This window comes from Hypomesus transpacificus, chromosome 2 (assembly GCF_021917145.1).
Source record: "Hypomesus transpacificus isolate Combined female chromosome 2, fHypTra1, whole genome shotgun sequence".
NCBI lineage: Eukaryota > Metazoa > Chordata > Actinopteri > Osmeriformes > Osmeridae > Hypomesus > Hypomesus transpacificus.
In genome coordinates, this window is record NC_061061.1 from 16023511 (window position 1) to 16035597 (window position 12087).

The 12087-nt window shown below is 51.0% G+C and overlaps 1 protein-coding gene across 3 annotated transcripts; it reads left to right on the forward strand.

Moving 5' to 3' along the window:
* The first annotated feature begins 329 nt into the window (after positions 1-329).
* Positions 330-11831, forward strand: LOC124480342 (polycomb protein SCMH1). 3 transcript variants are annotated; one of them, XM_047039555.1, is made up of 17 exons: positions 330-435; positions 1036-1172; positions 2268-2340; positions 2734-2817; positions 2956-3026; positions 3501-3735; positions 4003-4091; positions 4338-4584; positions 7077-7303; positions 7615-7791; positions 7900-8026; positions 8110-8310; positions 8640-8801; positions 9166-9291; positions 9588-9722; positions 10071-10204; positions 10898-11831. In XM_047039555.1, exons 3-17 carry the CDS (start codon positions 2316-2318, stop codon positions 11015-11017), a joined length of 2160 nt encoding a protein of 719 aa, XP_046895511.1. In that variant the 5' UTR covers positions 330-435; positions 1036-1172; positions 2268-2315; the 3' UTR covers positions 11018-11831. The 3 variants fall into 3 exon arrangements, with proteins under 3 accessions (XP_046895511.1, XP_046895492.1, XP_046895502.1); XM_047039536.1 differs by lacking the exon at positions 1036-1172; XM_047039546.1 differs by lacking the exon at positions 1036-1172 and having other exon boundaries at positions 4341-4584.
* The last annotated feature ends 256 nt before the right edge of the window (positions 11832-12087 follow it).

The following is a 12087-nucleotide window of genomic DNA, read 5'->3' on the forward strand; positions in this document are numbered from 1 at the left end:
AACTGTTAGCCTATATAAATGTGAGGTTAGTTAAAAGTTTATTTCGCTGAATATTTAGATGATTCAAGTGATTGGCTGTTAATCTGTCTCACAAATGTGCGCTAAGACACAGTTATAAAATTGTATTTGTCGTACTTTTGCAAACATAACGCATAATTCGGACATTACAGTAGCTAACTAATTTAATTGTAAATCTGAGTTGCCCACAGACTAAGATATGCTGATTGTTGCTATACCGACACTACCATTTATGACCAATAGAGGTCCTAGTTCCCCTATTATTTTCAATCTCCGCTGGGCGCTGCAAATAACCCTGTTTGCCTGTCTGGCTCAATGTTGGCAAAACACCCCCTCCTCCTCTTTAGTCTCACTAGGAAAAAATGGCGGACAAGCACTAAATCCACATCTGAAAATACACAAACATTACAAAGCAAGGTAAACATACTACAGAATATTATGCACTCTACATTTAGTTCAGAAATATGGATAGAAGGCCGTATTGTCTGTTATTTGCACGCTGATAGCTAGTTGGTATGCTAACATTGGCTAATGCTAATATTTATAATCAGGTCAACGATTGGTAATGCCAGAAGGCTGGCATTTGAACCTCTCTGTAACTAGCTAGCTACATGCTGTGCTCACTGAATATGTAGTCCAGTTAGCTTGATATGTAGGTTGCATGGATGTCAGGTTCGCACAATCAAATATTCGCCTTGGAACCAGTCGATACTCTCGCACATGCACTGCAGTGCAAGCATAACGTAATGTGTTTCACGTTTTGCTGTGTTGTTCCTTGTGGGAAGTCCTAACACATGTGCATGTGTGTTTAACATTGGCATTGTATTTTGAATTGAACTTCAAATCAGATCTAGCTCTTTCAGGCACTGCACATCTGACATAGTTTACTTTGAAACGATTCACTTACTTATTACATCAAAGCTATCACAATATAGTAAGGCTAGTTGCCGGTTGAATGTATTAGCAGGCTACAAGCTAGATAGCCCGCTATGAAAGTCCTGTCATTTTTCCCCCCAGCAAGTAGAGAGGGAAAAGGAGGGAGCTGGTCGCTTTTATTTGGACGCCATCCTCTCTTGGCGCAAGAAAAAGGCGCACTTCTATTGAAAGAAAATCAACTGTAAGGACACGTTTCAAGACTGTTATGAGCTCTTAAGGTATATTTCTTATATACTTACTAAAGTGTTGGTCATGGTATATGTTTTACTCTGCTACTTGACTATAATTAAGTGTTAAACTCTGCGTGGTTACTTTTATGTCAACTTGAACGCGGCGTTGTTTATGAAATAGTTTTATTTGTGAACTGTTATAATTTGATTCTGTTCCTTTTTGGACACATTTGTTAGCGACATACTAATAATTAAATGCTAAACATGTTAGTTTTATCCTAGCATGATTTAAGTTCATCAACTTACTTGTTTTAGAACATTCCGTAGACTCAGTTTATTTTTTAAACTCCGATGGATTCATTCATGTATATTTATTGCTGTCTTGTGTAGGACTACTCTAGATTTAAAAGGAAATAGTCTATGGTGCATCTTGAAGAACAGTGATTTAATGTGTTTGTTTGTCAGTCTGACCTGGTGACCCTATATGTCTGAGTTTACCTGGTAACAGACAAGTAACCCGAGACTTAGAGTTAGGGGTCACAGACAATTAGGCAAGCCCCCCAGACTTCGGCTACACCCATTCACATGTAGGGGGATGCTTTGATAAATACTCAAGTTGGTTCGATTTTTCATGAGTAGATGACTCAAATCTGAAGAGGCATGAACTGCTTAGTTTGTATGCGTTGTGGTTTCTTATGGTGCGAAACCCATTCTGTCTCAAGTCTTACTCTTCTACTTGAGTCAACACTGGCTGGCAGGGGTGAGTGCTGATCCTCCTGGAGGTGGCAGTCAGACAGCCTGACTGCCTGGGCGAGGTTAAAAGACCAGGGTCATGTTGACAGTTGGGGCTGCCTCTTTGTTGTAACCTGTGTCTGGAGCTTCCCGACTCACCCCCTGCCCTGCCTGTTTGGGACAGGGAAGGCCAGAAGACAAGCTTACAGGACTGGCAAGCCAACAGGACTGGGACACCCCACGGGCCAGCCGCTCAGATATGTCCTATAGATGAAGAAGCGGCCCCCCATATGTGGATGTTAGCCTCACATGCCAATCTGGTGAAGTGCACCGCCCCGCTGGCTCGTCGTTTTTTCATGAGCTGTACGTGACGTTTGTGGGGATTTGTGTCTCTCTCTGTCTGCTCTCCAGAGAGGAGGAGACTGTCGCGTGTGGAACTCGGGTCAGTATTACTGGAACATGAGGAAGCCAGTGCCACAGAGAGGTGAGAAGAGGTTTACTCTGTAACCGTGCCGAACGCTCGTTAGTTATTCATCTACTGTAAACAGAAGGTGCTGTAGCTCATCTTCCATCTCATAGCTGCTTCTGATATGTTCTCTGGGGCTCTCTCTCTGTCTCTCTCTGTCTCTGTCTCTCTCTCTCTGTCTCTCTCTCTCTCTCTCTCTCTCTCTCTCTCACTCCCTCTCTTTTTCTCTGTCGCTCTCTCTCTCTTTTGCTCTCTCTCTCTTTTGCTCTCTCTTTTGCTCGGTCTCTCTCTCTCTCTCTCTCTCTCTCTCTCTCTCTCTCTCTCTCTCTCTCTCTCTCTCATTCTCTCTCTCCTGTCCCCCCCCCCTCTCTCTCTGTCTCTGTCTGTCTCTCTCTCTCCCCCTCTCTTCAGTTGCTATTGAGTGGAAAGATGCCAGACGAATCAAACATGCCAGAAGTGGTCGTCCCTCCAGAGTCCCCTCGCAGTATCAAGGAGGTAAGCAGGCGCCCCACGCACGCATGCCCGCCCTACGAAAGCTACAAAGCATCCCACAAGCCGAGCAACGTGTTGTTTGCACACCCACGGCAACGTCAACAAAGTAGTCACAGGGGCTCTCTGTGGTTCTCCCTGTAGGGCATTTCAGTTGGGATAAGTACCTGAAGGAGACGGGAGCGTCGGCGGCGCCGGACCCGTGCTTCAGACAGGTGAGCCTTCCCTCTGCCTGGCTAGAGCCCAGGCTGAGGCCCGGAGTCCAGGCCTCAGATCAGATGTTTCTCTACCAAACTCTGTTCTCTCTATCTGTCCCTCTAACTTATTCAACCATTTCTCTCAAACTAACTCAGTCCTCTCTAACTAACTCAGTCCTCTCTCTCTAACTAACTCAGTCCTCTCTAACTAACTCAGTCCTTTCTCAGACAACCTCAGCCCTCTCTCTCAAACAACCTCAGCCTTTTCTCGAACAATCCTCTCTCTCTAACTCAGTCCAGTCTCTAACCAACTCAGTCCAGTCTCGAACTAACTCAGTCCAGTCTCTAACTCAGTCCAGTGTCTAACTAACTCGGTCCTCTCTCTAACAACCTCAGCCCTCTCCCTTTTAAATTCCCCAACCCTCTCTCTCAAACAAACTCAGCCCCTTTCTCTAACAGTCCTCTCTCCTGCTCCACCGGGCGTCCCCCCAGAGCCCCACCCCCCCAGTGAACGAGTTCAAGGCGGGGATGAAGCTGGAGGCCCAGGACCCGAGGAACACCACGTCCACCTGCATCGCCACCGTGGTGGGCCTGACCGGCTCCCGGCTCCGCCTGCGCCTCGACGGCTCCGACAACAAGAACGACTTCTGGCGCCTGGTGGACTCGTCGGAGATCCAGCCCATCGGCAACTGCGAGAAGAACGGCGGCATGTTGCAGCCGCCGCTGGGTGAGCGAGAGGAGAGGGGTCCCTCACACAGACAAAGCCACGCTCCGAGACGCCTCCCGTCTCATTCCCCAGCGATCTTTTGCGGCTGCGCTCGGAGTTGTGCGACGTTGACTGTCCTCTAGATGTCAGTGTAGAGCGCAGGCTTGGTTCTTACACCAAACCCAACCTGTGACTGCCCCATGAGAACGACCCTTTTTGAGGAGGGCCTTGGTGGCACGTGAGCGTAAACAGATCCGTCTCACACGCTCTGTCTGTCGGCCTCCTCAGGTTTCCGGCTCAACGCGTCGTCTTGGCCCATGTTCCTGCTGAAAACGCTGAACGGAGCGGAGATGGCCCCAACGCGCATCTTTCACAAGGTAGCTGCACGCAGCACGGGCACTCCAGGCCCTGCCAGACACACAAGCCTTTTGTTCTGTCTGTAAACTCACTGTCTTATCTCTCTCTTTTTCACCCTCTTCTTCTGCCTCTTTTTCTGTCTCATAAACACTTCATGCCTCGTTGGAATCCTCCAAAGCGATTCAATTCACACACACACACTCACACGCCGACATGTCCTGGTTCACGCTGAAGCTCCATGCCTGACCCCCCTCCCTGCCCCCCAGCAGGAGCCCCCTGCCCCGGAGAAGAACTCCTTCCAGGTGGGCATGAAGCTGGAGGCGGTGGATCGCAAGAACCCCCACTTCATCTGCCCGGCGACGGTGGGGGCGCTGCGAGGCACGGAGGTGCTGGTCACCTTCGACGGCTGGAGGGGCGCCTTCGACTACTACTGCCGCTACGACTCCCGCGACATCTTTCCCGTGGGCTGGTGTTCCCTCACCGGGGACAACCTGCAGCCCCCCGGCACCAAAGGTAGGCAGATGTGGCGGGGGTTGAATTTGGGGGGTGGCGGGTAATGGATACAGGGGACTTGTTTAATAGGCTATGTTTTTTTTTTTTTTTTTGTGGTTTGAAACTATTTTGTTTGTTTTTTGAAGGGATTTCTTTTTGTCGACATTTCTGTGAGATATTGTAAAGTGTATAAAGCTATATTTGGTGGCTCTACAGTGTGTCTAGCTGTTTCAAGGTTGACGGAGGAGTCGAGGCACGAGGAGGAGTTGTCCGGCCCAAGGGCTGAGATTTACTATCAGGGAGGACAAAGCGAGCCGTAGAAATCTGATTACATGTGGGAACTGGAGAAGGGTGAGAGGTTTATTGGAGGTCAACTTGTAACCTCCTCCCCACCCTACTATCCTCCCTTCATATTTGATGGCAGAAGAAGGGAGGTGACTGAGGGAGGGGAAGGCTAAAGATTGTTGGAGCTGGAGGAAAGGAGGGAGGAGAATAACTAGATAAACGAGGGAAGACGGGCGAGAGGGAACTTTGGAGAACGGAAGAGAAGAAGGCGAAGGAGTGAAAAAGGAGGTAAGATGGCAGAAGAGAGGGGAAGGAGGAGAGGCTGCGAGGCTGGAGGAGATGGTATTTTTGGGTGCCTGTAACCCATCCAGCTGGCACTGGAAGGTGGGGTCAAGGAGCGCTGCGGGGCGGGGAGGGGGGTCGGGGGGGAACCCTCCTGCGGGGCCCCCGTCGGCAGCCTGGCAAAGTTGTCAGCCGGGGAGCGGGGCACCCCAGGGAGAGGAAGGGGAGAATGGGAAGAGAAGAAAAGAGAGAGCGAGGAGGGCGAGGAATAAGGAAGCTGTGTGCTGTGAAAAGCAGGCTGTTTACACAGCCCTGTCAGCACAGAGGCTGAGAGAGAGGGGAGCAGGAAGAGAGGAGGGCAAGGACGAGAGCAGAGGAGTGTGGAGGGAGAGAGAGAGAGTGAGAGGGGGAGGGAGGGAGGAAGGGAGGGAGGGAGGGAGGGAGGGAGGGAGGGAGGGAGGGAGGGAGGGAGGGAGAGGGAGAGGGAGAGGGAGAGGGAGAGGGAGAGGGAGAGAGAGAGAGAGGGAGAGAAAGAGAGAAAGAGAGGGAAGGGGCTGGAGAGAGGAGGGGAAGGACGAGAGCAGAGGAGTGTGGAGTGAGAGAGAGGGAGAGAGAGGGAGAGGGAGGGAGAGACAGAGGGAGGGAGGGAGGGAGGGAGAGAGGGGAGCAGGAAGAGAGGAGGGGAAAGACGAGAGCAGAGGAGTGTGGAGTGAGAGAGAGAGAGGGAGGGAAGGAGGGAGAGAGAGAGAGGGAAGGAGGGGGCAGGAGAAGGGGAAAGGGTGAAGGAGAGGACAGGACACAAAGCTGGGAGGAGGGTGTGGGGCTTCACAGGGTGGAAACAGAAGGGCAAGTAGGGATAGCAGGGCTGGAATGCAGAGAAGCGCTTTTCCCTCAAGGTTCAGGAATCGTGGCTGTGGCAGTAAACTTGGATTTTTCTTTGGACTGGAATGAGAAGGAGCAGTTTTTTTTCTCGACCAAAGAAGTGGATAATGATACCGAAGGCCAGGTTTTGATGTGTGTTCGTGTCATAGACATGGGCTAATGGCTCCCCTCGTAAACTTACCAGGCAGTCGATTGAGGACAAATACCTTTACAGTTTAGTCTGTGCTGGTTACGCTACACTGAAACATCAAACTGCTCCCCTGGACTAAAAGTGTGTGTGTGCCCGAGTGTACTTGCCGGTGAGTTTGTCTTGAACGCTCTAGAGCTTGATTGAGCTGCTGGTTTTAGTTCTGGTTAGAGACTCTGTTTTGGTTCTGTTTGGTTCTTTCACTTTAGTGCCGTCGGGTCCAGTTCAGTTCTTTTATTTGTCTCCTTTAAATAACAGACTGAGCGGATCCGAACGGAGAAGAGGCCAAAAAGCGAGGGAGGGAGGGAAACTGAGAGCACAAGTGAACTTGCTGAACAGGAAGTCTGGAGTGCTCAGTAGTGTAACGCCAGAGTGTTCAGGACTCTTCCAGGGTCTGGATCTCCTAACTCTCCCCTCCTCCACCCCTCCCTGTTCCTCCCTCCCAGGAACAGTGGCTTTGTGTGTGGAACACAACAGAGTGTATGAGGAACACAACCAACAGAAAAGATGAACTGGGTCACAGTTGCCCTTCCATTCAAAAGCTGTCTGACTAACTAGCTGGTTTGTCTGGCTTGCTGGCTGGTTTGTGGCAGGGTCAGAGAGTGCAGTGGTCTCTGTTACCCCTCCAGGCTGTTACCTGTAACGCGATGACCGAGGCTGCTCTGGTGATTGTCAGGGACGGAGGGGTGGTGAGCAGAGGGTTAGGAAACACGCATGGTGTGAGTCCCTACTTCTTCTCTCCGAGCTGCCTGAGCCTGAATCAATGCCACCCCTCTATTCCATCGACCTGTCAAGAAGACCGACGGTTTGCTAAGTCTTTGTCGTCGGTTTAAAATGTCGCTCCCCTCCCTCCCTCCCCCCCTCCATCCCTGTGCAGTAGTGTTACCTAAGACCCTCAGCGCGTCACCAGACGGGACGCTGGAGGGAGCGGCCATGCCCCCCACAGCGCTAGGGCGGCCCCCGGGCCAGAGGGGACGCAAGCCGGGCCGCAGGAAAACCAAGCTGGCCACGCCCTGGGGCCACAAAGGGCCCACACTACCCACCGCCAAGGGGCTGGAGCCCATCAAGATACCCAAGAAGAGAGGCCCCAAGCCGGGGAGTAGGGTAGGTCTCAGGGGCCCCTGGGAGAGTGTGGGGGTTTCAGAGTCAAGTGGCTTGTATCTTGTCGTGTTTTTATCCATTTGTTTTTCCGCAGATTCTGTTTGTTTTGGTCAACGTTGCACTTTGTCTTCCCCTTGTTTCTTCCTTCTCTCTCTCTCTCTCTCTCTCTCTCTCTCTCTCTCTCTCTCTCTCTCTCTCTCTGTCTCTCTCTGTCTCTCTCTGTCTCTCTCTCTCTGTCTCTCTCTGTCTATCTCTCTTTATCTCCGTCCCCTTGTCTTTATTTCTTTTTCTCTCTTCATCTCTCTCTTCCCTAGCTGGGCTGGGCTAAGCGTGCAGCCTGGCTAGAGGGGGCCATGGTGGGCCCGGGGCGGCCGGTGTCACGACCCAGAGGACGTCTGCCTGCCAACTGGGCCCAGAGGATGGCCCTGCAGCAGGCCCAAGCAGAACCCATCAAGATCCCAAAGAAAAGGGGCCCCAAGCCAGGCAGCAAGGTGACACACACACGTAGTCCGAGATATTCCCACCTGCCTTACCATGTCCAAAACCTGAAGTAATGCTTGGATCTGATAAGTGTGTGTGTGTGTGTGTGTGTGTGGCAGAGGAAACCACGGGTGGTGCCCGACCCTGTGCCCACGTCTCCCACCAGCAGCACCCCAGAGCCGGACACCAGCTCTGTGCCCATGGACAACGCCTCCATCCCTAGCTCTGCCCTGCAGGCTCCCACTGGTACTGCACGCTCCGCATCGCTTGCCTAGTAACACGTGACATGCAGGTTTCACACGACTTAACCCCTCCCTCCCTCCCTCCAGTGTGTGTCTACCTAAACAAGTATGGGAAGGTGGGGCCCCACCTGGACGTCCGGCGGGTGCTGCTGCTCCCGGACCACTTTGGGCCTGGCCGGGCCTCCTCCGTGCTGCAGCAGTGCGTGCAGGCCTGTGTGGACTGCGCCCACAACCAGGGCACCGTGTTCGCCTGCCTCAAGTCAGGGCACGGCGGAGAGGTCATCTCAGGTGAGGAGCTGGAGGAGGAGCTGGTCGAGGCTGGGGAGGGGTTGGGAGAGAGGCGAGGGGGGCTTGGGGATGGGGGTGGAGGGGTGGTGGTGGCGGCGGGTGGGTTGGTGGCGGGGGGGGACCAAGGTGGATTTATGAACTTCTAGTGTTACTTCTAGTCTTTTTTTAGACAGCTGGAATGGGCCCTAGAGCACTTCTTATACAGCGAATCCTAAGCTAGCGATGTCTCGATGAACTGAAGTCTGGTTGGTTACAAATGGGAGCTAGCATGAGTTTGGAGGTTCTCAAGCCAGTGTCTGCTTAACCGAAAGCTCTCTCCCCTGTTCCAGCCTACTTTGACCAGCAGCAGCACACCCTGACCCTGCCCACGGTGAACAGCGTCACCTACGTCCTCCGCTTCCTGGAGAAGCTCTGTCACAACCTCCACTGTGACCCGCTGTATGGCAGCCAGCCTGTCGCCGCAGGGCACCACGACAGCCGAGTGCACTCAGGTCGGTGCTCCACGCACACTCGGGGTGGGAATCTTTTTGGTACTTCACGATTCGATCCGAACCGATTCTTGGGGTCATGATTCAATTACAAATGTATTCATGATTTTTCAGAGATTTTTATTTTTTATCACACAAGAAAAAATATATATATGTATTTTAATATTAAAAAAATTCGATTCACATACATTTGTGAATCGATCTGAATCGCTAGCAGACTGAATCGCGATTCAAATGTGAATTGATTTTTTCCCCATAACCAACACACACACACACACAGTAAAGGGAGGCACGGGCACACATGCATGTGAGGAACACAGAGAGACCGACGAGGCTGTAATGTGGTCTGGCCTTTCCCCTTCCCCAGAAAGACGAGGCTTCACCGAGGGGCTGACGACGGGGCCGGGCCGGGGGGCCAAGAGGTTCCTGCAGGACTCCTACAGCAGCCCCCTCTCCCACAAACTGGCCAAGAGCCACCACCTGTCTTCAGAAGGTACCTAGCCAGCCAACCAAGAGACACGGGAGCACACCGTGTTTAGCCTAGCGTTAGCTAACCACACCAGGAGACCTGGCGTTTAGTATGGAGAAGCTCACGTATTCGTCTGTTGGTGGAAAGACACATTTCAAACAATCTCTAATGCTGCCAGATTGCTTGAATGAATCCTTTACAGTTTGATACAGCTGTGGTATAACATTGTCTTTGTCCCTCGCCCTTTCGGCCCCTCTCTCCTGTCTTTCTTTCCGCTCCTGTCCTCTCTCTCTCCTCGCCTCCCCATGCGTCTGCGCTAGGCAACTCCTTCCTGCTGGAGAACTGCGTGGGGGTACCAGAGCACTTAAAGAAGAGCCCCCGATCCCCCGGCTCCACGGGGGCCCCGCCCCCAAGCCTCCGCTCCCCCGGCAAACTGCTGCACCTCAACTCCGCAGGTAAGACCCTCCCTCCCACCCACGCACGCATGCAGGTGGATTATGCTGTGGAACATTTCACCTCCCACATGCTAACCTCAAACTAGCTTGCGGGCATCGTCTGTTGCAAGACAGTCAAAAAACGTGGGATGCGTTAGCGATGGCCAATCCAATACGACAGATCGACATCGACGCATTCGCAAAGGATTCTTTTTTTGCCATCAAAATAGGGTTTTTGTGGAAATGTAACATACACAAGTTGACTGGACAACAGCAAAAAGATGGTTGACATCACAATGTATGCCAGTTACATTGACCCCCCCTCCCCCTTCCCTTTCTCCATGGCTTGTGTCCTCGCCCGCCCTTAAGGATCCGGAAGTTTCCGGGAGAGCCCCCGGCCCAGCGGCCAGGACCCTAACCTGTGGACGATGGAGGAGGTGATGCAGTACATCCGAGAGGTTGACCCCCTGCTGGCTCCACACGCTGACCTGTTCAGGAAACACGTGAGTGTGGACAGAGGGGGAGGAGGGGGAGGAGGGGGAGGGGGAGGAGGAAGGGGAGGAGGAGGGGGAGGAGGAGGAGGAAGGGGAGGAGGAGGGGGAGGAGGAAGGCGAGGAGGAGGGGGAGGAGGAGGTGGAGGAGCCAGGCGGGCCAGGCCAGACCTGTCTACCCTCCCAGGAGGTGTGCATGTGGGACAGGCATAGCAAAGGGGAATTAGTCACAGGACTCTTGTTGCACTTGTTGGTTAGTTGTAACTGATGTAACTACTTGTACTCGCTGTAAATTATATTATTCTTACTTGCTTTCCTTCAGGTACACTCTTGCACTTTTTGAGGTTCATGTTGTTTAATTGTTACTTGTTTAACTACATGCTCTTATGTTTCCTCCTATTGGCAGTTATTTGCTTTTCACAGTGTATGCTTCATGTTTTGGTTACCCGAAATGTTTTTGAGGCTATCTCGTTGTTTATGATCATTGACCCTTGCACTTTTGTAAAGCTCTCTCTTGGAAGTCGCTTTGGATAAAAACGTCTGCTAAATGAAATGATTGTAAATGTAAGGACTAGGATGTGATGTCAAACCTCTTCCTGTTGAGCATTGATGCAGCCTGCGTTGTAGTAAAGCTTGGGTGAGTGGCTGACGAGGACATCCAGATCCTCCTCCTGGTTCTAATCCCTCCCACTCCTCTGTCGCCAGGAGATTGACGGGAAGGCCCTCCTATTACTGCGCAGCGACATGATGATGAAGTACATGGGGCTGAAGCTGGGCCCTGCCCTCAAGCTCACCTTCCACATTGACAAGCTCAAACGCCCCTGATGAGGTCATTATCACCCCCCTGCCCCCCCCCAAATGACTGTTCCTGCAACCCTTTCACCAGATAACAGTATCATATTATGCACTGCATACAGGAAATATACTGAACCATTACATGTAGCATTTACTGCTTGGGAGCTCTGCCCGGTGTCATGTACCCTTCCTGCATTTGCCTCCTCCCTATTGGAACTTTTTGATTCAAGATTTTCGTTTTTTTTTTTTTTTTGTGTGGCACAATCCAGCCTCAAAGCAGCATGGGATATGCAGTCTCCTCCAGCTCTTCTCATGCCCCATCATCTTTCCCAGCGCCCAGTATATCTGAACTACATTTCAATCAAGCCTCGGGTTGAAGGTGATGAAGAAATGTCTGCAATTTTACTGTAAAGACCATTTTAGGTCTGTTTTCAGATCTCGTTTGTTGACTTTTGGTCTTGTACATTTTTTTTTTTTGTACCCCCTGAAAATAAGGAATTGCATCGGCCGTTTTGATGGTCATTTTTGTACTTAATATTTGTTCTGAGTTGACACTACGTTTCTCCTAGCTATTGGAAATGCCGATGGTCGACGTCTCATTTTGAGGCACCGTTTTTGGAACTATGACACTACCACATTTCAAAACACGTTATTCCAAAATACTGCCATGATGAACTGTGTTGCTTTTACCTTGTTCTCGATGTTGTTTACAATGACCGTGTCTTGTCTGTTGTTTATTTGTACTTTTTTAATTTTTATACTATATTATTAGAGTTCATACATTGAGAGCATTATCATACTCAATAATGTTCAATAAATATATAACAAGTCTCTTTTGTAAGGGTTTCTTTGTATATAGTTTTTTTTGTGTTTTCATTTTGTTGTTGTAAGCTCAGTATATATCCTCTGTGTTGTATTGGCAGTGCCATACCACCAGGGGGCAGGCCAGCTATAGGAGTTCTTGGCCTCCTCGCTGTTTCCCCTTGAGGTACAGGCACATGCCTTGCCATGAGTTCAGTCAGTTGGTCTGAATCTTGTCAGAAGGGAGATGCACATTAACCGGCTCTATTGCTCCATGGCTCAGTGTGGCACATTTGCAC